General features: G+C 41.8%; 3 protein-coding genes across 8 annotated transcripts; 2 read left to right on the forward strand and 1 right to left on the reverse strand.

Moving 5' to 3' along the window:
• Positions 1–844: 844 nt before the first annotated feature.
• Positions 845–12,387, reverse strand: LOC115745017 (lipid phosphate phosphatase 2). 3 transcript variants are annotated; one of them, XR_007198892.1, is made up of 10 exons: positions 12,147–12,156; positions 11,780–11,899; positions 10,847–11,072; positions 10,634–10,721; positions 10,427–10,536; positions 10,142–10,235; positions 9,346–9,534; positions 9,174–9,233; positions 8,631–8,898; positions 845–984 (listed from the first exon to the last, which is right to left on the reverse strand). XR_007198892.1 is itself a non-coding variant. In XM_030680437.2 (9 exons), the coding sequence occupies exons 3-9, from the start codon at positions 11,060–11,062 to the stop codon at positions 8,687–8,689; spliced, it is 969 nt and encodes a 322-aa protein (XP_030536297.1). In that variant the 5' UTR covers positions 11,063–11,072; positions 11,780–11,899; positions 12,147–12,387; the 3' UTR covers positions 8,470–8,686. The 3 variants fall into 3 exon arrangements, 2 of the variants coding, with proteins under 2 accessions (XP_030536297.1, XP_030536290.1); XM_030680437.2 differs by lacking the exon at positions 845–984 and having other exon boundaries at positions 8,470–8,898; positions 12,147–12,387; XM_030680430.2 differs by lacking the exons at positions 845–984; positions 8,631–8,898 and adding an exon at positions 8,911–9,090 and having other exon boundaries at positions 9,124–9,233.
• A 3,031-nt stretch (positions 12,388–15,418) lies between these two features.
• Positions 15,419–17,713, forward strand: LOC115743715 (ecdysone-induced protein 75B). The gene is made up of 2 exons (XM_030678638.2): positions 15,419–16,645; positions 16,806–17,713. The coding sequence occupies exons 1-2, from the start codon at positions 15,468–15,470 to the stop codon at positions 17,611–17,613; spliced, it is 1,986 nt and encodes a 661-aa protein (XP_030534498.1). The 5' UTR covers positions 15,419–15,467; the 3' UTR covers positions 17,614–17,713.
• Positions 17,714–20,345: 2,632 nt separating this feature from the next.
• Positions 20,346–24,999, forward strand: LOC115745416. 4 transcript variants are annotated; one of them, XM_048280818.1, is made up of 10 exons: positions 20,348–20,702; positions 20,846–20,923; positions 21,789–21,930; positions 22,148–22,371; positions 22,523–22,625; positions 22,826–22,926; positions 23,034–23,202; positions 24,031–24,201; positions 24,299–24,384; positions 24,570–24,999. In XM_048280818.1, exons 1-10 carry the CDS (start codon positions 20,436–20,438, stop codon positions 24,627–24,629), a joined length of 1,401 nt encoding a protein of 466 aa, XP_048136775.1. In that variant the 5' UTR covers positions 20,348–20,435; the 3' UTR covers positions 24,630–24,999. The 4 variants fall into 4 exon arrangements, with proteins under 4 accessions (XP_030536824.1, XP_048136775.1, XP_048136773.1 ...); XM_048280816.1 differs by having other exon boundaries at positions 24,299–24,450; positions 24,483–24,596; XM_030680957.2 differs by having other exon boundaries at positions 20,350–20,702; positions 24,299–24,399.
• Positions 25,000–25,172: the final 173 nt, after the last annotated feature.

Below are 25,172 nucleotides of genomic sequence, written 5' to 3' on the forward strand. Positions count from 1 at the left end.
TAATATACAACATTTCCTAAAGTGTCGAAATTCTTTATTTTTTTTAGAATAACGTGTCGGCATGTAGTGTCATGTCGCATGTCACGTGTGGGTGTGGATGCTACTTAGTCATCATATAGAAGATTCATAAGGTGTGGTGTATTGCTGCCTTCAACAGACATTTGACCAAAGCACGCCCCCAGCCATTAAGAAACCGATTTCGGTGCGAAACCTGCAGTAAGAGCTTTCTCTACAAATGGTTGTAGAGCCCCTGTCGCTGCGGCTTGATCACACGGATTAAGTCAAGCTTAAACACCAGCCTGTGTCGCAGATGATCTCTTAACAGATGCATTCTATGATCGATCACTCGGCTTAAGTCAAGTCTGAAGATTAGGCTTGTCATGTAGATAAGTTTTTGACGGGTACAATGCAAGCAGTCAAGGGGACGACGGCGTATTCATTGGCTCAACATCCTTTGGCTCTCTTCATGAATTTGTCGTTCTTTTTTTTACATTTTTGTGATCACTTCCTAAAATTGGTGTTGAAATGAAAAACTATGAAGCCTAAGCCGAACACTCTCCCAATTAGATATACGAGTCTAAGATCGACACTCAATCTTAGCCTAAAGACCGCAAAAGGTACAAACAAATCTACAATTTGGACATTAGATAAACCATCTAAGAATTAGGAGAGAATCTCGAGGAATCGAGAGAAAATCTTGGGATATGAGATTATTTTATTTTCATTTATTGTGTTTCCTTTTATTTCTGAATTCTCGGAATTAGGAAGTAGGAATCTTTTCCTTTTTCTCCTTTTATTTTTTATTTTCTAGCTGTCCTAGGCCTTATTAATATGAGTAATGAGAACCAAAAATAACTACTTTTCTTCTTTTGAAATCGCATGGTATCAGAGGTTTTGAATCCGGCTACTACTATGGTGAAAATGGCAATGACCAGAGATATTCAGGACATCGGTTCTTCAACTATCACACTAGAGAACAACCCAATTGATCTATATCGAAATTGAGCAGTAGTGGAAAGCAATTTTCCCAAAACTCTAACCTACTATTAACAGTTCACCGATTGAATGTACAAAATTAGTTGGAGTGGACTCAATCGATGAAACTAGCAATCGATGGCAAAGAAAGCTGGGCCACTTGATAGGCAAGGTGAGTGAACCAGCAAAAAGCAATCCGTATTGGCAAACTTCGAGATCGGAGAACTCTTTAGTGATTGTCTGGTTGATCAATTCTATGGAACCAGCAATTGATAACCACACCTATTCCTTCCGACAACTAATGATGTGTGGAACATTGTGAGAAAAACATATTCTGATTTGGAAAATTCTTCCTAGATTTTTTAACTGAAGGCAAAGCTATGGTAATCAAGGCAAAGAGATCATGATGCCACTGTTTACTACAATGAAATGGTGACCTTGTGGCAGGAATTAGATCAACGTTGTGATGATACATAGGAAAGTCCTACTAATTACAAGAGACAAATGAAGAGAGAAGATAATTGCATAGTATAAATGTTTCTAGCAGGCCTTAATCGAAGCTTAGATGAGGATAGAGGCAGAATCCTTGGTCGAAAACTTCTTTCATCCATCAGCGAAGTTTTCTCAAAAGTTAGAATGGAGGAAACTTAGAGGGGAATCATGCTACGTGATTCAAAAACATATGTTAACTCTATATTTGAAAATTCTAAACTGTAGCTTGGGGGCTTGACTATGCAGAAGACAAGAGGAAGAAACCATGGTGGGGACAAGAACAACAAAATGCCATGACTTTCGTTCGACGCTTACTTGAGTGCGATAACTTTTTTTCGCTCACTTAAGTACCACATCGGAATAAAATCGATCATTTAATTTCCATTCTCAACAAATCATCCTACGTGTAAATTTTATTTAATTTTCCATTTCGACATGGATTTTTTCATCATTTGTTTATTTTTTTATTTTTCTTTACCTTTTTTTCTTGTTTTCCTACCCAGCGAAGGCCCTAGTCAGCCACTAAGGATGGGCACGATTCCAAGATAGATTTTCAAACTGGAACAGTAGGGAACCAATCGGGTTCTAGGTTACAGTTCCAGGTATCCATGGTAAGTAACAGGTTCCAAAAATTAGGGAATATGTTTCAATGGGTAAGTTTCGGGTTCCAAGTCGATGGAACCTAGAACCTAGAACCTAGAATAAGTTTTTTTTTTTTTTAAATTCTTGGTATATGTCTTTGTGTGTACTTGCATATTCCATAACGTCCGATGATGAGTATATAATCTAGAACCTATAGTTTGAGTTTTCATTTTCGACAATACTTATGACTAAAATGTTCACGTTGTTAATATTTCATATTTATTCATTTGTCTAAATATGAGTTGGGGTAAATGGATGGTAGTAGCAAGTGGTAGTCATTATAAATGATGATTCGCTGCAATCGTTCAATTAAACATATAGGTTGAACTAGGGTGGACCCCGGAACCTATGATTAGGTAGGTTTCGGGTTATGCATAGTAGGTTACGGGTTTAAAAAAACAAGGAACTTGTTCCGATGGATAAATTTCAGGTTCTAGATAGAACCTTTACGGAGCTTGGAATGGCTCACCCTTACCAGTTGAGGACGAAAACGTGAAAGCCCTCGCCGGATCGGGACGAGGCGAGCGACAATCATTGGTGACCCTTGCTAAAAAAGGAAAAGAAAAATAAAAATAAAAATGAAATAATTGAAAAAATATAAAAATTAAATAAAATTATAAATTTTCCATTGGTGCCCATGTCGAATACCCGTCGAGATAGATCACTACTAGCACTTAAGTGATCAATTTTTTAAATTTGTGATATTTAAGTTAGCAAAAAAAAAAAGTTATGTCATTCAAGTGAGCATCGTATAAAAGTTATAGTACTCCTACTATTCTTATCCTATCATGGTGTGAACATTGCAAGAAATCCTCACATACTAAAGAAACATGTTGGAAATTTCGTGGGAAACTACATAATTTGAAGGAAGAAGGTTGGAAGATAAGGAGTAACAGTGACGGTCCTGCGTTCAAAGCAACAAATGAGGAAGAGCAAATAAAGTCAAATTTGGTTCCACTCCCAAAAGAACAGGTAGAGCACCGATACAAACTCCTTTAACCTCCACAACTTTCTTTTTCACCTGCTGCCAAAATTCCATGTGTCGTGTCTTTATTTCTCTAGCGGCACATTTTGGTTGGTTTCTTCATCAATTAGATGTGAAAAATGCATTCCTCCATGGTGATTTGACAGAGGAAGCATATATGAAGCAACCAGCCGAGTTTGTTGCTCAAGGAGAGAAATTTGGTATGTTGCTTATATAAAGTCTTGTATGGACTCAAGTAATCTCCTCGTACTTGGTTTGGTAGATTTAGTGATGTTGTTATTAAGTACGGATTGAAATGGTGTCAATTAGATCATTCATTTTTTATTTTTGTCCCCTCGACTGATTGTATCTTTTTGGTGGTATATGTGGATGATATTATCATTATTGGTAGTGATTCGGATGGTATTCAATGGCTTAAGCAGTTTTTGCATACAGAATTTAGTACTAGGGATCTAGTACTTCCATGATATTTTCTAGGAATTGAAGTTGTCTATTCACATGCGGGTATCAATTTGTCATAGCAAAAAAATGTACTCGATATTATTGATGAGGTTAGATTTCTTGGTGCAACGCCCGTAGATGCTTTTATGGAAACCAATGTGAAACTTGATGTAGAATATGGAGAATTATTACACAATACAAGGAAGAATCGAAGATAGTGGGAAAGTTGAACTGTCTTACTACAACAAGACCTGATATATATCTTTTGTTGTTGGTGTAGTCGATCGGTTCATGAGTTCTCCTTGTACTACTCACTAGGATGCTGTACTTTAGATTATCAAGTACTTGAAGGGACGCCAAGTAAAGGGCTACTCTTCAAGAACTATGGACATTTGAACAATACGGGTTTCTCTAATGTAGATTGGGTTGAATGTCCCCTCGATAGAATATCTACAGCGAGTTCTTGTGTGTTCCTTGGAGGTAATTTAGTTGCCTAGAAAAGCAAGAAACAATACGTGGTTTCCCCGATCAAGTATTGAAGCAAAATATAGAGCTATGGCACATGTGACATGTGAATTGCTCTAGTTGAGGATGTTATTGTTAGAATTTGGTTTGTCAACATTAGATCCATCTGTATTACATTGTGATAATCAAAAAGCTATTCACATTGCAAATAATCCTGCCTTCTATGAGGGAACCAAACATTTTGAGATTGATTGTCACTTTGTACGAGAAAACGTTCAGAAAGGGAAGATCATTCTTCAACACGCAAGGACGGATGTCAATTTGCAAATATATTTACTAAATCACTAAGGGGGAGTAGAGTGAGTTTTCTACATAACAAGTTGGGATTTTTTTACATTTGCATCCCAACTTGTGGGGAAGTGTTAGGAAATGTACAAATGAGGGTAGAATTAGACACGGCCATGGGCCGATTTGGGCCCGGAACCGGCCGGTGGAAATTCGGAACCGGGGGTTCCAGGCTTGTTTCGAACCCCCTTATAGCCGTTGGGAGGCCAAAAAAAAAAGGGCTCTTTCCCCCAACGGCCCAATTTGGGGCCATTGCATTGCAACGGTCGAATCCCCCCTCCCCCTTTTTTTTATTAACCAATTTATCCTAAATTCTCTATAAATATTATTCCCTCCATTTCATTTTTTCTCATAATTTCTCTCAAATTCTCTCAATTCTCTCAATCCCAGCTCAATTCTCTCAATTTTCTAAACCGACTTTCTGCTTAATTCTCTGAAAAAAAAAATGGCAAGTGGAAACGGACCCGGTGACAAGAGAAAGAGTTCGACGGAGATAGGGGAATCCGACTATCCTCAACCTCATGATCAATATGATCCTTGTGAATTTACATGTTGGATAGACGCTGATAATAATATCAACTATATTCCCAACGCCGAGCATGTCCTAACGTAAGAAAGTCTTCATCCTCCTACCGGTGTCGAAGAAACGTCGACAGCAAAGCGGCCGGAATGGTAGGCTTAGGAGAGTACAACCAACTTATGGCAACACTTCGATAGGGTACATGTAGGCGGAGATAAGTATAAGATAAACTGTAAATATTGTACAAAATCATACAATTTTAATAAATGAGACAGTTATAGAACATACCGTCGGCATCTGACGCAAAACCATGCAACGCAAATGGAGATCAACACCGACCAACAACAAATTTTCGGGGTACATCAATCCCGACACTTCTCCTTTATTTCATTATAGTGATGAAGCTTATAAAGAAACATTAGCTCAATATGTTGCCATTGAACATTTACCGTTTACCTATGGTGAAAAAATTGGTTTGAATTTTTTGATAAATACTGCATGTACTCCACAAGCAAAACCTGCTCCTAGAACTACTCTTAAACGCGAACTTTTTAGGGTTGATAAAAAGAAAAAAAAGGCTTTGCAAAATTTTTTTACGGATTTCAATGGACGTGTGCATATAGTTAGCAACATTTGAAGTGATCATTGGCAAATTCATTCTTGTATGGGTATCACATGTCATTGGATAGGTGATGATTGATGATTGGAACATTCAAAAAAGAGTACTTGCACTTCGAGTGTTTGATAAAAGGCATACGACCAATAATATTTATAGAATAATTATGCAACTTTTAGAAGAATATAATTTGATTAATAAAGTTTTTTCAGTTGGTTTTGATAATGTCGCGTCAAATACTGCTTCCATTCTCGAGTTAGAAAATATTTGTAAACCCTCTTTTGGCGGATAATTTTTTCACATTAGATGTGCTTGCCATGTTTTAAATTTATGTGTACAATATGGTTTACGAACTCTTGAGAATTTTCTCACCCTAATAAAGAGAGCAATTAAATTTTTATGAAGTCGTTCCCAAGTTATGAAAGAATGGGGCAGATTTTGTAAAGCACATACACAAAAATAAAAAAAAAATCCAAAAGATGTTCCAACTCTTTGGAATTCTACCTACAAGTTGCTTCATCAATTTTTTGTTTATAAAGATTTATTATGTGTGTTTATTTCGATTAATGTTTCCGAAATTAGTTTACTCCTACAAGATTGGGTTGTTTGCAAAAAAAATTTAAATTTTTTGAAAGTTTTTAATGATGCAACTTATACTTTATCTTATTTTTATTATCCTACTATGCATTTATTTGTAATAGAGTGTATTAGCATTGCTGGTTTTTTTTGTGAGTATGAAAAATATGCTCAATTAGCTCCGACTATTATAGCAATTAAAGCAAAATGGCTGCATTATTATGCATGCATTCCTCTTGTTTATTTGGTTTCTATTGTTTTCGATCCACATACTAAATTGGATGGTTTGTATGATTATCCGAAGGATTATTATTATGATTGTTTAAATTTGAATGAAACAGTAGATATTAAAACTATACAAGAAAAGGTTAAAGACGCTATAGTAGCATTATATAATGAATTTTGTAGTATATATGATTTAGGGGCTAAAGTACACTAGAAGTGCCAAAACTTGTGTACGGCATTCACTTTAGTGTCAAAACTTTCAAAACGATCACTTAAGTGCCAACTCTTTTAAAAAATGATCACTTAAGTGTCAACTTCTTCTAAAAATGATCACTTCAGTACTAACTCCAATTTGAGCCGACGTGACTTGTCAGAAATCCGAAACGTGCTATTTTTTTTTTAATATTTGAGCTGACGTGTCTCGGTGGAGTTGACACTTGAAGTGATCATTTTTTTTTAAATTGACACTTAAATGATCATTTTAAAAAAATGACACTTAAGTTATCGTTTTGAAAGTTTTGGCACCGAAGTGGTTGTTTTTCAAAAAATTTGGCACTTAAGTGATCGTTTTAAAAGTTTTGACATTAAAGTGAGCACCGTACATAAGTTTTAGCACTTGTAGCGTACTTAAACCTGGTTTAGGTGATAGTGAATCTTCTCAACCTAGTGTCTCACAAAGGGAGGAGAGCGATAGACTTAGTAGAGAGTACAATCTACTCATTAGTAAGCAAAAAAGACAAAAATGAGCAACAAGTAATATTTTCAAGTTAGAAAATTATTTAACCATTGCTTTTGAGTTTCATGATTCTGAACACAGCACAGATTTCAAAATTCTAGAGTGGTGGAAGACTCATTCAACCCAATTCTTAATCCTCGCTCTCGTCGCAAGATAGATGTTAGCAACACCTTCTTCAACAGTTGCGGTTGAACAAGCATTTAACGTTGGAGGATTAATTTTGGACAACCGCCATTCAAGATTAAATCTGGATGTTGTGGAGGCTCAAGTTTGTGTCGATGATTGGACAAAAGATAAATTTCGATAACAAGAGTTGGATCGAGACGATGAATTCTTCAATGATGATAGTAGAGATACCACCACCACGGGTACCACAACGAGTAGCAATGATTGACGATAAGTTAAGTTGGGTTATCAAAGGTAAAAGAATTACATGAGCTTTGATTTTTCTATTCCCAAGAAGATATGTAGGCGTTTAATGATAATTCATTGAGTTTAAGCCCCTTCCATCTCCCTTTTTTTCCCTCCAAATGTGATTACAATATACAATTTATTTATCATTTATAATTGATAATTTTTTATTTTTTATTTCATAAAATTAAATTTAAAATTCAAAACTGGAATCGGCCCGGAATCGAGACTACCCTTTCAAGGGAATGTTCCGGTTCAAGCATGGCCACGAACCGGAATCGCCGGTTCACGGCCCGTGGCCATGTCTAGGTAGAATAGTCATTCTATGTCACACACACACATATATATATATAGGCACACACGATCCGCCACAAATGAATAACAAGTGATCATTATCTGATCAAACAAGCCACAAAAGAGCCGCCACAAATGAAGGTTCAATTGAATCACAACTAATGACAATAGTTTATTAAAAAAAACTCATAAAATCATCAAATTAGCATCGAAGTATTACCACAGAATATCCAACGCTTCAAGGATCAGTACACAGCGACAAGAAGCCATCTAAGAGAACTGGACAGCATCTCTCGGCACCCTGAAATTATCCTTTTTTTTTTTTTTTTTGCTTTTCAATCCCTAGAGTTCTTTTTTGACCAAAAGAAAAATCCCTAGAGTTCTTTGATCGAGACTAGTGCTGGGGCAGGCGAGTCGCGCAAGGGGCTAGGGGATGGAGGCGAGTCACGGGTGGCTGGTCGCGAGGCTGTAAAGTGAGGAGGAGATGCAAGAGGCTGGGGACATGCCTGATGAAGAGGAGCGACGTGAGGGACCTGATGAATTAGTTTTCCATCGACGGAACTGGCAAACTGTGGTTGTTTCGATGACATCAAGGAATTAGGGATTAGGATCTGATACCATTTTTTAGGACATGATGTTGCCTTATTATTAATCACCAAGGAATTACAATAATATATATAAGAAGAGTATATAAGAAAATCCTCTAGACATAAAGTGACTATTCTACCCTCACTAACACGTTTCCTTAAGCAAAATAAACTACTTTTCTTCCTTGAAATCCGCACAAACGTGCATACATTCAAGGGGAAATGTGACACCATGCTATGTCATCCCAAGGTATGAAAAGAAGCCTCAACTCAGATAGTTTCAAGAAGGATATCTACAACAGAGGGTAGAGAATTCACTCGGACATCCATCTACAAAAATGCCAACATGCATTACTCCGACATATTTTATCTTACATCAGTATTTTCTCCCAGCTTCCATGCCATCCAAAACAGGGGAGGTATCATACTCACGAGAGCTTGATTCCGTACTTTCCATGTCATTATTTCTTCGCATAAATGAAGCTTCGACTTCAGCTTGTTGCGGATGAAAAGAGTTAACCCTTTGAGCTGTAGAAGGAGCCCTATTTCTCTCTTCCATCATCTGAAAAAATGTGTGAGGCGCCCAACCTGCATGACCATTTTACGGGCGTCGATGAATGGCATACTGGACAATGAACTTAAACAAGCGAACTAGACTCTGCCGCGCCCTCCAATCATTTTAAATCCCGAAAAGTTTCTTATGACACACTGATAATGAATAGAACCTACAGCTGAAGGAGGATATAACCCATGAAGAACATAACATAAAAGAAAGAACTTACCAAAAAAAAAAAAACATAAAAGACAGAAATTGCTATTTTCAGAGCTAGTGTGTGAGCGAGCTGCAAAGCGAATAGACATACCATTCATATCACTTGGATAAGGGAAGAACTGCAAGTAACAAAATGCGGCAATGACTGATCCTGCATTAGAAAACATTAGCAAGGTTGTGGATGAAAGTTATGTATTTCATCTGCAAAGACTAATTGGCACGACCTTTTCTTTTTGATCAGTCATGCCACTTCCAATACTAACCTATAAGAGCGCCGGCAAATACATCCTGCCAATGGTGCCAATAGTCATCGACACGAGAAATAGCGACAAGGGCCGCAAGAAGCAAAGGGACAAGTATGATGCAGAGTTTTGCAATGTGGCCCCGACGGTCAAATGCTCTAATTTTCCCTGCTAGATACCATGAAAGGTAACTTAGACCTGCAAAGGACCCTGGATGTGGACAATCAAATGAGCCTTCTGCACGGTCATCCCATATAAACGGGGAAAAAAAAAATTGACTACAAAAGCTGATTGCTGTCAGGTCACTGCCTAATTTCGCCATTAGTTTGAGAATTATCGAGAGATTTTCATTGCAGTCCAGATATGCTCAACATCTGTTGCATTTTAATGACCGACATTTTTCACTTCTTTCTGAAAGATTATGAACCATACTAAGCTGTGTCAATTCCTGAGTCAAATTTTTAACCAATCTGGCATTCCAGCAAAAAACCAGCAGATATATCAAGATTGCTCTGTTTTTCTATTCCAGTATCACAATCTTTACCATTTGGGCGAGAATAGTGTAGAAGTCTGGCATCGAGTATTATTAAGAGAACTAGTGACCTAGTCAAGAGGGTGTAGTCGAGAGTGACATTAAAGGATTGTTGGCTGTTTCTCCTGTCCAGGTGTTCCAGTTAAAAAGGCCCTCCGAGGAGAACTCCAGAGTGAGATAGACATTTATTGATCAAAGAAAGCCACGTTCTGAGAATCGAATTGACCCTTTTCAGCTTTTCACACAAGCATGATAAAAAAAACCAGTCATTTCACATATACTCACAAGAGGTATGCCCACTGGGGAAGCTTTTGTAGCCTTCCTTTATCACAGCATTATCTCCATGACAGATGACATCCTCCGTTACAGGATCAAAAACCTGGCATGTAAATGACCATTGGAAGTTAAGGAATTAAATAATGCAAGAAATTCATTTGCTTATGCCTGTAAGAGTATCGGTCTATTTGAAGAAATTTGGTCTCTCTATGTTTGTGTCCTGTCCTGTCACGGTAAAGGGAAGGGAGGGGATGTTAAGCAAAAACCAACTGAATTATGAGGATTGGAACTGACCCCTTTTCCATCAGGGAAACACCGCCAGAAGAAGTCTGGTCTTGGTCGTCCAACAGTATCTTTTATAGCATCGGTAATCACCGCAGTCAAAAGTACCGAAAATAGAAGGCCTGCAACTTGCATATTCTCCCCATAAGCTAAGGATTCTGTTGAACATATTTCAGGACGAACAGAATTATAAATCAATGGAAAGGACAGAGGAAGCACCCAAAATGGCGTGATGGAAATCATAAACGTCTCTGCGGTTGAAGTAGTAAACAAGAAAGACAACGAACGGAAACACTATGGCAAGAATCTGCCCAAGACAAAAGGTCAGCATTAGTCTTCTTTGTCGAGAGAAATTGGCCGTTGGGATAAGATCATTTTGCAGATGGCAGCACCTATGGAGTGCATATTTCAAAGGCCAGCGAGAACACTTACTGGGACAGCCCAAAAGGGCATAGTATTGCCCTTCAAAGGATATTTCATGTCTGTCAACATGTCTCTTCCAACAAAACGGTGAAATGGTTCTATCATAAGTAAGATGGCTTCTATCACCACAAGAAGCAAAAGAATGAGCCAGTCATGCTTATGCGTTTTTGCCACCTTGAATCCATGGGATTGAATAGTGTGAGACCCCAACTCAATGTCTGACATTTTTGCGTGCCTGCGCAACATAACCGATTACTTTGGAAGCACAAAGGAAAACTAAAAGCCATGAGAGCTCATGAAAACTCAGACAATTAAAGGATTCACACACAAAGCATGGCACTTGAAGGACATCTAGATTCTTAACAAGTCATATTGAAAGCCACGAACCATACAGAGAGTAACATTTGCCTGGTGGTAAAAAAGCTTTTAGTGCTGAAAAACAAATCCACTGCTCAAAATTATAGATTTGGTAGACATTGTCTTTTAGCTCAAAAAGTCAAAATGGAGAAAAGTTGCGACTAGATTAGAAAAGTTGTGGGTAGACAAAGCTTCACCCAGAAAGTAAACATCGAAAGAATGTTCAGACCCTCGTCTATCTAAACGCATAAATTTGGGTGAAGTTATAGAGTCAAGAGTAAGAGGGACTACAATGCCCAAAAACCATCGGTCCGATTTCGACATTACACTACAAAAAAAAAAAAACAAAAGCACATGCAAACACCTAAGCGCGATTGCATAAGGTTTGTCAAGAAGCTGAGATTGATGAAAATCAATCACTTCATCTTCAAGAACATCACACGCAAGAATATTATTCCCCGAATCCATTTCATCCGAAGCCAAAGCAGAAACGAAGAGTTGGAATAGATCCAGAAGCGCATGACGCGGACAACAGAGCAAGACGCGGAGACGGAAGCAGAGCGAGAAAGCCGAAGACACCCGAACCTTGCAAAACCGATCCAATCCGCGAGAAGCCTCCAAGCGAAGCAGAGCCGAAAGAACTCTTTTCGAAAACACGGCTGCGCGTGGGTCGACCGATAGATACCACCATCCCCCGGACAAAACCTGCACAGAATACGACCCCCATCAAAAACCGAGTTGACGCGGTCTGAGTACAAATCACACGAATTCATAAACAAACCAATAATAATTGTGTTCTGCCAGGATCGTAACTCCGAAGGCAACAACCACCACACGGCGACGGTGACAATAAGATTTTAAAAGAGACGACGAAGATTGCTTAGCGAGCAGAAGTTATCCCGAAGTCAAATGGACGGACCATCGACGCGCGTCGGGAGAGATCGTCACCTACCCTGATCGACGCGGCTTTTCCTTCAATCGTCCGTCATTCGTTCGATCGCCTTCGACGAGAGCGAGCGAGCGAGCGAGCACGCGAACGGCACCTCGTTCCTCCGGCTCCGCGAACGATCCCCAAGCAAACTCGAGCCACCCGATCGAATCCGAAAACGAAAAACGTTTCGAGGAGAGCGGCGCGAACACGCCGGTATCGGAGTTCGAACCGAACGTCACACGATTTCGGAACTCGCGAACGAACGATCACGGCGGAGTTGGAGGAAGAAATTTGCAACTGACTGGGTTCGCGATTTGCAGCGCATCGCGAGTTCGTCGCTTCAGCGACAGTTAGAGAGTTCCAGCAGCATTCCATCCAACAGATGATGACGCACGCTGATCTCATGCAGATTTGGGCTATTAATTTTTATTTATTTATTTTATATTTGGGATGATATTGTTTCCATTTTTTTTTGGCAACTAAATTTTGTCGCCATTCGACCCAAAAAAAAAAAACTTTGGTCACCAACTCTAGTTTGAGTTTAATAAGCTCAAATGCCACGTAATTATAAGGATTTTGGGGTTACTTTTACAACTTCGTGTGTCTTTTACTGTGGCCGTTTGGTAAGCTGTAATAGAAAAATATCTTAACAAGTAAATTTGGAGAAATGTTTTTTGGTAAACATATATTTTGGAAAGTTGTTTGGTGTGATCAATTTAGGTGTTTTAATTTTAATTTGTTTAAAATTGAAAAAAAGGATGATTGTAACTTTTATATTTGCGCGTTGAGAGTAATGTAAAAGAGACATATTGGCAAATTTGTAAATAAAAAAAAAATCTGTAAAAGAGCACCTCAAATGTCAATATTTGTGTACGGCGCTCATTTTGATGTCAATATTTTTTTTACCACTTAAGTATCAATTTTTTTGAAAACCGATTATTTAAATGCTAACTCATGTGAAGTCGTCGGAATTAATACTAAAGTGAGTGTTTTTTCTCCGATTTGACATTGAGATAATCATTTTTTGGATAACTTAAGTGCTAATTTTTTTTAAAACAATTATTTAAATGCTAACTTTGGTGAAGTTGTTGGAATTTCTCACCATTGGCACAAAAGTAATCATCTTTTCTCCGATTTGACACCTAAATGATCTCGAAATAAATATACAAATATTGACACTTAGAGTGTCCTTATGCCTAAAAAAATCACATCTAATTAACTAGTGACTCCTCGAAGTCGCCATGTGTGAGGTGACTTTTGAGCTTTGATGCGTGCGACATCACGTGCGTGCCACGGCTGATTGCGCCGGCTCGTTGATCGGGCATTATTATTTCGGATCGGAGGCGATCCCCACATCGGTTACTTTGGCCGGGGCGGCACCTGTCATCGCGATTATTATGGTTAACGTGTCGATTAAGAATAGATTAGCGAATCTAATTCTGTCTGTCTGGGTGGGGTCCACCAAGGGCTCGCCTGCATCGGCCCTCTTGGGTTTTATTCCTGACCAACATGTTCCTCGTATACGAGATAAGCAAAGGCGTTCCCTCTTCTTTTTTTTTTTAATTTTCTAATTATTTTCTCTCTTTCGTTTCCCGGCGTTTACACGTGGAAAGAGAGAGGGTTACTGCGATCATCCGCCGCTTAAGTTCGAAGCGTCGTGTATGGGCTCGCCCGGCGCACATGCCCCGATGGATGCGCACGTGCGCACTCCGATCCACGTAGTTCCTGGTACACTGCACAAAATTGCATGGCATTGGCCAGCTCATCCTGGGCCCACTTCCCCATCCTTATTTTTAGCTTTCTTTTTTCCTTTTTAAATCTCGAACGCGCGATCCCATCTAGGCCCGACTGCCGGAACGACTCTCGCACCTCGTAAACCCGCGCACCGTTTGAGTTGAGGCCTTCCGGCCTGCGTAGGAGATCCTGACCAGAACGATCTGAACGCGACGGGTGAGATTTTACACGAGCGGCCTCCGATTTAAAGCTCAGAAGTAAGCAGTCGAATTCATAACAAGTACGCGGCTGAAAGGAGCTAGATCGGTCTGGGAAATTACACCGGGGCAACCCGATGCTGTTCGATTTTAAGTGGACTTGTCAATCAAATATATTCCAGAATAGCGAGATTCACAAAGCGATTGACTTTCCCAATTGATGAATGACAAAATGTCTAAAATCTTCTTTAGATAGAGATGAGAATCTTCCTTAGATAGAAAATCATCCTACCCAATCATCGAAGATACTGTAGTTTGAAACCACTTCGATCATCTTTATAGATATCTTATTTCTTTGCTTGGCTTGAAGATTGCTTGATCTCTGCAATTTCAACAATCTTTTCTTTTTAACGAAAATACCTCTTCTTTGTTTTTTTTTTTTTTTTTTGCTAGAATGCGAAGAAGGTTTAACTAGATTTGTTTTCCCTTTGTTTCACTAAGAATGAGTGTTTCGAAAAATATTTTTTTCTAAAATTAATTACATGTATCTCTTGAAATAATTAGTCAATGAAAATTGTTTCTGCTATCGAGAATATTTTATGTCTGAACATTTTTGTGCACAATGAACATATTTTTCGCCCAATCATTTTCCCGAGCTATATAATCAATCATTTGAAAAACGTTCTTCAACTCATTTATTTTTCGTGGAAGAAAAAAAAAAAAAGGAGCCCAAGACTTCCATCAAAAGAAAAAAAATGAACAATTTCCTAAAATTTGAAATTAGCAACTTTATCGATTAAAATTAACGAAGGATACGAAAGATTGATTTTTCAATCAAAAATATTGTGTGAGTGAAATCTTTAGTTTTTCCCCCTTTCTCTATCTCTATTAGTATCTGATGTACAACAGAAACGAAATTAGGAATAACGAATCTACATCAAATAAAATTTTAACTTTTGGAATCAGGATATGGGTTGTTATCCGAAATTACTTAGAATGCAAGACATCTTTCCATTATTATAGATTCGAAAGCGACTTGGAGATAAATTTACTAATTTACTTTGGAAACATAGCACAAAATGTTATCGAAAATCAATATATCGAACATGTTAGTAAAGATATAATTTGATCAATCGAGTTGTAAAAAAGATGTGTTATACTTAAAATGGAGTGAAAATAACGCTGCAGATATATAATTATTAATTAATAAATACCAGCCAATAGAAAATAAAGGGGGGCCCACCTTCAACATGCACGGAGACTCCGTCCATTCCAGTCCGCGAACTTCCTCGGAGTCAAAAACGAGACGATCAGCGTAGCTCTCTTCCATTTTACCCTCGCGCCTGACCCAATCCCCACCCCCATTTCTTCCATCAGACCCCCACCGTCGCCGCCGCCGCCGCCGCCGGCGATGGATCCACCCCCTCTCCCGCCTCTTTCCACAGCCACCGTCGCCACCGCTGCCAGCATCCCCCTCTCCTACCCGGACTCCCTCGACTCCCCCCGAGACGGCGCCGTCGACGACGACCCCCTCCCGCCGAAGCTCCGCCTGATGTGCAGCTTCGGCGGCCACATCATCCCCCGCCCCCATGACAAGTCCCTCTGCTACGTCGGCGGCGAGACCCGCATAGTGGTCGTGGACCGCCACTCCTCGCTTGCCGACCTGTCCGCCCGCCTCTCCCGCGCGCTCCTCCACGGCCGCCCCTTCGCCCTCAAGTACCAGCTCCCCACCGAGGACCTCGACTCCCTCATCTCCGTCACCAACGACGAGGACCTCCTCAACATGATCGACGAGTACGACCGCGCCGCCTCCCCCTCCCCCTCACCCCTCCGCCCCTCCCGCCTCCGCCTCTTCCTCTTCTTCACCAAGCCCGAGACCGCCACATCCATGGGCACCCTCCTCGACGACTCCAAGTCCGAGACCTGGTTCGTCGACGCCCTCAACCACGCCGGCATCCTCCCCCGTGGCCTCTCCGACTCGGCGACCGGCGTGGACTGCCTCGTCAACCTCGACCCCAACCACGACCCTCCGAACGATCTCGAAGCCCAGATCGAAGATCACAACAACAGCACCAACACCAACGACAACAGCAAGCAAGTGAAGGCCGCGCAGGACGTGCAGTTCGCAATGCCCGATTCGCCGGTGGTGGAGAACTCCTCCTCCTCCCACGGATCGTCATCGTCCTCGCCTTCAATGTCGAATCTGCCCCCGATAAGGGTCTCGGTCGATCAGAGAACCGTCGGGATTGACGACCAGTTCGCCCAAATGAGCATAGCCGCAAACCATCTGTATAGGCACGACGATGGCTACGGGGCCTTCTCGGCTCTGGCACCGCCCTTCCCAAGTGGGATCATGGCGAGCGCCGCACTGAATGCGGCGGCAAGCGCGAGCATGGCGAATCAAGCCAGCGGTTGTGGCGAGAACATGAGCAACAGGGCTGTGTCGGATGACGAGAGGTCGGATCAAGGAGCGCCGCCTATGGCATTGCGGAAACCGCCACTGCCAATGCTTCAGCCCGTGCAGGTTCAGCCGCTGCAACACAAGGCCTCGGCTGCTTACAATTTGCCTTCTCCTGATTCAGTCGCCAGGTATGATTTCTTGATGTCAATGGTCAATTTAGACAAATTTAGATCACTTGTTTTGATTGAGCCCGACTTAGACAATGGAGCCCTAATCATTCTGAAAACCTATGGAAAAACCAAGAATCTTACAATGAGATGGTTCGAAAAATTGAATGTGATTATGCAGCGATAGCAGCATTGCGTCTGCAAGCTCTCTCTCGAGGCCCATGTACTACGAAGACCAGTCTCACGTTGAGCTCAAGGAACAGAGGAGGGGCCCTTTTAGCCCGACCCCGGGGACCGACCCTGCTGACCCGACCCCCCAAGCCCCTATCCCGCAGGCGGCGGATCCAAGCTACGCCCCAGCTCCACCTTCGGACCATCTGCCTCCATTGCCCCCACAGCCACCGCCACCGCAGCCACAACAGCAACAGTTTGTGCACATGAGTACGCATTACATCCCGCACCCGGCCCAAAGCCAGAGCCCGGTCCTGGTCTCACCGTACTACCCGGTCTATCAGATGCAGTCGCAGCAGCAGCAGCTTCACCACCCGGTGTACGTGATGCCCGACGGGTCGGTGGTGGGCCAGGCCAGGCCCTTGCCAACTTCTAGCCCGTCTTCAGCCCAACCGGCTGGCGGTTACAAAGACTTGACCGCGCCGATCTATCACGCTGCCAGGACCCCCGGCCAAGTGACGCCCGAGATGGCATCCAGCATGTACAACTCATACATGGCCTCACATCAGCCGCTGATCCAAGTCCCGGCCGGGCAGTACCAGCGGCAACACGCGGGGATGATGGCGCAGATCAATCAGCAGCCCCAACCCGCAGGAGGGGCAAGCAACCATGCGGCGTTCGACTACTCCTACTCCGCGCACGACCTGGCGTATTACTCTCAGCATCAGGCTTCTGCGCTGACCCCTCAGTACCAAAACTTGGCGAACGCCAGCACGGTAGCGGACCCTCCGAAGCAGCCTTCCGGCGACAACGCCTAAGCGACAAATCATGACATTTCAACCACTTTGAACGCCACTGAAAATTTGAAACAAACTATGTCCACACATTGTTGCTGCCTTGTGTTTGAACAAATCAATAAGAAAAGGATTGGATTCGTCTTCCTTCTGTCGATAAGGCTTGTGCTTTCCCTCCGTTCCTGATCTGCTGATTTTCCTATTGGTTAACTGCGAGAACGGGCATCTTCCGCATTTATCCCAAACGTGTTTCCTCTCTTATCTTTTCCGGCGAAGGAAAACTCGAAACCTCCTTTCTAGTGCTTTGATTGGCGGGCCCAAAAACCGGCACTGGAACCCCCTCTTGTATCCTCCGTTTGTCTTGCGAAAAATTGATACTTTTGGAAAATGTTTTACGAGAAGTTATTTTTTAAAAAAATGATAATATTTTTCGTCATTTAACCTGAAAATAGAACTGAATATATAAGGAAAAATTTCATTTGATTTTCCTAGATAGACATACGGTATCTGGCGCTAATTGCTTGCATATGGGTAGCCAAGGAACTTAATACAAGCACTGGTCTTGAATCCACCAAAACTAGGTTCAAGAACTCGATGTCCATACGCAGTTCCCTAGTGCCTCGGCCCCCGATCTATAGAGGTTGGGGCCGGGTCCCCGAGCATCCGAGCCTTCGTATGACCCAATGCCTAGGATAGGGACACCCATGCTCAAGCCTAGGTAAATCGAGGCTGGGCCCGAGATTTCGATATCAATGCCTACGCCCGGGTCCGTCAAGGCCGAGCCCTTAAATCAACGCTCAAACCCTAGTCCATACGGGTCAAGCTCGGGGCCTTGGCGGCCGATCCCGACACCGACATCGATGGACTAAGGCGCGGGCGCAGGGGATTTGGAAACGGGCATGAGTTCGGGCCTAGCCTCGATGAACCCGAGCTTTGAAGTCAAGGACTCAAGCCTAGTCTCGATATTACCGAGCTTGGTGTCTTGAGCGTAGTGACCGGGGTCTTGGGCTCAACCTAGATGTAGGGGTGAGCAAACCGGACCGGACCGGGCGGGTTGATCCGGTCCTTGAGGGGGGCGGTTCGATCCCCTGTCCCAATAAATGGGACCGATGACCGAGCAATCTGGTCCTCGATTCCAGGTGGATGGGACCGACCTGCACCGGACCACCCATAATATATAATTATTTTATATATAAATATATACAATTAAAAAAATAAAGCTTTCATTTGTTTTTAATGTTTATTTCTCGAGCCATTTTTAGTGTTAGGTTGTACATTTTTGACAATGTATCTCCAGAACGTTTTGCATATATGGCATGTTTTTTGCCTGTTAACAATGACACGAATCGTGAAAGAATTGAGTAGCGGTTTAGTTGGAACCATGAAAGCATGTCCGAGTTGAATGCTAGCGAAACCACTTTACGAGAATGGTTTATATCAATTTCTCTTTGAAACTCGAACAACCCTTTATTATGAGTGTACACTTAATGTTTACAAGCATGTCCGAGTTGAATGCTAGCGTTTATATCAATGCTAGCGAAACCACTTAATGTTATGAATGCAGTCTATCCTATTTATTATGAGTGTACACTGGCCTATTATTTCTAGAAAGAAACGATTCAATCGATTCATTTAATATAGAGGTAGCAATTTCTTACTGTTCATGCGTTTCAGTTGTTCATTTTAATGAGTAGTCCTATATTTTGTTTTTGCACCATCCGTTTAATGAACAACATCACTATTAATATGCATTCGCCAGCCAGATTTTTTCGATTATGTCATTTATATATCTCTATTGTGTCGGAGATTACACCAATATCATTCTTAAGTCTACCATTCTATGAAGACACGCCTTCATTACAAAGCTAAGAAAATTGAACCGGCGTGGTTTTTTAATTCAACCGGGGGTATAGATTGTAAATTAACATGCAATCGAAGCATATTGTATTTCAAGTGTTATATTTTTATAAACAGCTGGTGTTAGGGCCCCAACTAGGCCGGGACCGGGACCAGACAGGACAGCTGGTCTCGATCCGATCCTTGGTCCCGAAAATTTAGGGATCGGGACTACCGGTCCGGTCTACGGTTCCATACCGAGACCGGACCGGCCCAAATCATGCACACCCCTACCTAGATGTACTTAGGCTAGGACGCTGGAGGACTAGCTAGGCTCAGCTCGACTGCCAAGGGTCTCAAGAACTAACGATGGGGGCTCTCGTTCCCAAACGCAGAGTTTCTATTCCAAACATCAATACATGGTTTCAATTTTTTAACGATGAAATTATCATCCCGAAGTTAAGTTTTCGTAGGAAAATATTTTCATAGTGGCCTGTTCTGTAGATTAGAAAAATATTTTTCGTTGAGCCATTTTCTTAAGCGATCCAAATATTTAAAAAATTTAAAAAAATCGTAAAATACATTTTTTTTTACGAAACAAACTATCGAATTTAGGAAAGTCTGATGTCCGCGTTTCCAAGGTGCCGATCGAAAAACGCGAGCGAATGGATGGGACCCAGGAGATTAAGCCCTTTTGTTCCCGCACCGGTTGATTGAGAAATCTCTGATGCTAATGCCGCCAACTCAGCCGGTCCCTGATAAGGATGGGCCCCACTGCGCATATGATTTAATCCGGTGCTCGCCCCCGCCCACGACTCCACCAAATCGCCACCGCCGATCACCAAGACGTGCTGACCGCTCGAAAATCAACGGCGCCTAATTCTCGCCAACTCCTCCGCCAAAACTTCAAATATCTTCGACGAATCGATAGATACACCGAACGATCGCTTCGCCAGCCCGCCAAAGTCATATTTTTGTTTAACCCGCTTGACAAGGGAAAAGAAAGAAAAATGTCGGGTCTTCTTTCGGATCTCCGCTTGGTAGCCCGCTTGGCCGGTCCTTCTAGAAGGAAACAAGGCACGGTTCCGTGGGCCCGATCCGTTTCGGTACCCGGTCCCTGGCCGCCGGCGAACCGGGCCGGGCCTCTGGCTCCGCGGCTGAGGGCGTTGGTCGCGGGCGAGAAGCCAGCGATCTGCACGGCCGACGAGCTCCATTACGTCCCGGTGTCCGGCTCCGAGTGGAAGCTCGCTCTCTGGCGCTACCTCCCTTCTCCGAATGTATGACCGCCGCCGCCGTCGTCGTTACGCGTTCTTCGAGCTTCTTGTTGTTGTTGTTGTTCCGTGTTGCATTGCGCGATTTTGAAGAATGTCGTGATTTTCTTGTGTTTTTTGGGTGATGATGATTTCCTGTTCTTTTGCAGGCGACTCGGAGGAATCACCCGCTTTTGCTGCTAAGTGGAGTTGGAACCAATGCGATCGGATACGATCTCTCTCCCGAGGTTAACGTTACATCCGTTTTCGTCATTCTGAATGCATTTTGTCGCATGTCGCCAAATTCAACGTGACCTTCTGTGATCTAGCTAGCTTGTGAAGCTGGTTTTGCTTTCTCCTTTGTGTTCTCCTCTGTCAAATTGGAAATCATGCTCTTCTGGTTAGAATTCTCAATTCTCATCCAGTTTTGCCGAATTCTTATCGGGTGTCTCCTTGTGTTGGGCTCTGATGGAGGTTATCATGGAAGGTCCTACTTGTTAGTGTTGAGAAAAAGGAAGCACCCACATGATGCATGGAGACTAATGGAATTGCTTAATGCATGGATTGGGCATGACGAAATGAATTTTGTATGAAAGGAGGTCATGCTTCGTGCTCTGTCAAGTGGTCGGTGTTTCTGGATTCATTCATTTTCAGCTGATCTTATAGCGGCTCGGATGGTCGGGATTTTATTTCGCAAAATACAGTGTTAAACTTAAAACATTTGGCTGTTTTGGGTGCGATTGACTGTTAAACTGCGATGGTGTGTTATCCCGTCTATAGAGCAGATGAGTGTTGCATAAACAGTCACTAGAGGCTTGATAAATAGAGAACATGATTTGGATTCTATTGTAGTGCCAAGCCATTTAAATTTTTCTTTTTTTTATCACATCTTTTATCTTTAAGGAGGTCTAGTTGGAAATGTGATGCTATGTCAATTTGACAAGCGAGTATTAAATTATCGGTCCTGACAAAACTTCTGCCATATCTTGGTAGAAATAAAATGTGGAAAAGTCTATATGCGTTACATTAATTATGCAATTGTCACGTGCAAAACTCAACTGCAGCATGTCGTTGTTCTCCTTTAAAGGACATCAATTATTTTGATTTTTCTAGGCCTCGTTTGCACGACATATGAGTAGCCAAGGATTTGACACATGGATACTAGAAGTTCGAGGTGCTGGGCTGAGTGCAAGGCAATTGGACTATGAAGAGGCTAAGCGATCCCTTAATGCGGTGTCTGATTGGACAGAATCAGGTAACAAGTATAGAACCCTGTTCTATCAGCATCAGGATTGCCATCAACCGGTGCCATTGATTTATTTGCTGCTGAAGTCTCTCCATCTAGAGAGAACGGAACTTTTTTGGAGTTAATTCAGAATTTATCAGGTTTTATGACTGGAGGTTACTTAGGAACTGCTCTGAGGATTAGAAGTAATGCTTTATCCTTAATGTCTTTATTCTCTGAATTTCAGTGTTGTTAGCGGGGCAAAGCTCCAACATCATTAGCCAACTGAGGGATTTCAGTAAAAAACTAGTGGATATCATCGAAAGAGGTCAAAACGTGGTGCCATCGCCGTTGGTTGGCCTACAAGAGCGCCTTTCCAGCACATTGGAAGATTTCCAAAAGCAACTGGATGTTATTGAGAATTACGATTGGGACTTCGACCACTATCTAGAGGAGGATGTGCCCACTGCGGTGAGGTGACATTTCTTCATTTTGGAAATCATATTTAACTACTTGGCATTTGATGTGAATGTTCTTTGCAGGAGCTAGGCCAGAATTAAAGCTTCTGTGCTTATCCTATTGGCGGTGATGGATAAAATCTAATTTGTTGCTATTATGTTAGATGGACTACTTAAGGACTTACTCCAAATCAAAAGATAGCAAGTTGCTTGCAATTGGTCACTCCATGGGAGGTATCTTGCTGTATGCCATGCTCTCAAGATACGGTAATCCAGTTTCTTAGACTTTATCATTTCCAATTCACATGAACTGACAGAATAAGATATGATAAGATCAAGCTGCTCGGTCTGTTAGTTAATGAGAAGAATTGCAGTTTGCTTGGTAGCTATATCCTTAACGATTTAAGACCTTATTTATAAATGTGTCACCAGTATCCTCTCGTCCATTAAATGTGCCTCCCCTTTAGGTAATGCGGGCAAAGATCCTGGGTTGGTGTCAGTTGCTACTCTGGGGTCATCTCTTGACTACACATCCTCTAGATCATCATTGAAATGGCTCTTACCTCTGGCAAGTGATAGGTTTTTTTTCTTTTTTTCAAAATTTTTCCATTTTATTTAATCTTTGTATTGATGGCGGTCTCATCTTGAACTAATGTTCGGTTAATGTGCGCACAGGTGGAACCTGCGCAGGCTCTGAATGTCCCTGTTGTTCCTCTTGGCGGATTGATTGCTGCAGCTCATCCATTGGCATCACGTCCTCCTTTCTCATGGTTGAATCTGCAAATTTCTGCTCAGGCCATGATGCACCCAGAGTTGATGGAGAAGCTTGTTATGAACAATTTCGGTGAGTGCAAGTTGTGCAACTATGTTTTTCCTTCTTTACCCCGTGTGAGTAACCGATTTTCATTCTGCAAGTAGGTATTTTACTTGGATGAAATTAAGCTGCAAGAAATAGACTGAATATGGAGAACTAAGTAACAAAGTTTGACGGTTTTGAGATTGATACAGTTTGTTCCACTAGGCTGAATTTGTTGCATGCCAAATAATCTATTTAATAATAAATTTCCGGAGACAGGGCATTTCCTCCAAGAAATATTCTCTTTTACATGCATATTCAGTAAGGACATCTCATGTATTACAGTTTGAGATATTTCACGGATTTCGCTTATCAGGCGATTGTGAATTTGAAACTCAAGCTCTATTGATATAGTCGTCTTAGTTAGATAGGATTTAACATCCTGCTCTTACATATAGATGAAGGGTTGATGAGGCTTTTAATAGTGCTCCAGGGGTGATGAGGCTTTTAATAGTGCTCCAGTTTCTCCTTAATCCTCAAATTGGATGTAGTGGTCCACAGTGCACAATTAGTTTGATAGTTGTGAAGAGTTTGGTTTGGTACTACAGGAGTATGAAACTCTATCATATTGAATACTGTCTCCTGCAGTAATAGCACGCCCATATGATTTAATGTACTCAGCAGATGATTCTCTTCATCAAAGCTGCCTCCATGAATTATGCTAGACAGATCTTCCACGAGCTATTTGGGTGGTTGGCCTGTATGTGGGAGGCATCGTCAACGAATCATTTCATTTCTAAGTACTTCCGTGCCTTCAGTGAGATGTCATTGGTAATAAGATCTGTGTCGATGATTAAATCTCGCCACCTTACGCAGGCACAGTTCCTGCTAGGCTTCTCTTACAGCTGACGACAGCATTTCAAGACGGTGGATTATGTGACCGGAGGGGGACTTTCTTTTACAAAGATCATATAGATAAATGCAATGTCCCAGTCTTAGCCCTCGCTGGAGATCTAGATCTCATATGTCCACCCGATGCCGTATATGGTATGCTACTGGTGTATTACTTCCTCAACTAGCCCGTACATCGACTCTCTGTATCATAATCTTTACTCTCTGGTGATGGTGATTCTATGTGGAGCAGAAACGGCAAAGCTTATACCGAAGCATCTGCTGACTTACAAAGTGTTTGGTGAGCCGGGCGGTCCACATTATGCTCACTATGATCTGGTGGGTGGTGGAATGGTATGGAAGGCTCACCATCTCTATTTTTTTTTGAACACCGATAATCTATACTTCCACACCTGTATTTTCTGCATTCTTCTATTGTGATTTTTGAATGATGGCACTCAGTATTCTTCTACTCTCAATTTGCCTTTAATCGAATGGCATCTTAAACTTATTTCTTCATGTAGGCACCTGCTCAAGTCTATCCGTGCATAATCCAGTTCCTCAATCGCCACGGCAGGATTTGATAATTTCCTCTGATTTTATTCTTTTGTCCTCAAATCCCAAAATCTAAAGTAGAATCCACAATGGAGGTGCACTCGATCTGGTTCTTGTATATCGCATCAGTGACTGTACAGTGTCGACCTGTAAAATTTTCTTGTACTACTGAAAGTTGTAGAAAGCACGTGAACAATGCGTGCGAAGAAACATCCTTTGTACATGTGGAAGGACATAGAAGTGGTGTTGATGCCCAAGACATGAACCCATTGAACTAATGGACATACCAGACATTGTCAATGGGGTTGACTTAGTCGTTTAAGATTCCAAAAACACAGCTGGATAACTCTTCAAAACTTCGATATGGCCATGGTGCAATATTCATTTATTTCTCATCGATCTGCCTAGCCGATATGAAACTTAGCAAAATTCAGGATACTTCGGTCGATCAGCTTTGGCACTAGTCGCTGCAAATTCACATTCTTGTTACCACTCGAAACTATCTTTATCGTCGCCAGAACAGCAGTTACTGTGACTTTCTTCCACGGATACCTTTCCTTCCCCCTTTCCCA

Source organism: Rhodamnia argentea, chromosome 6 (assembly GCF_020921035.1).
Source record: "Rhodamnia argentea isolate NSW1041297 chromosome 6, ASM2092103v1, whole genome shotgun sequence".
In the NCBI taxonomy this organism is placed as follows: domain Eukaryota; kingdom Viridiplantae; phylum Streptophyta; class Magnoliopsida; order Myrtales; family Myrtaceae; genus Rhodamnia; species Rhodamnia argentea.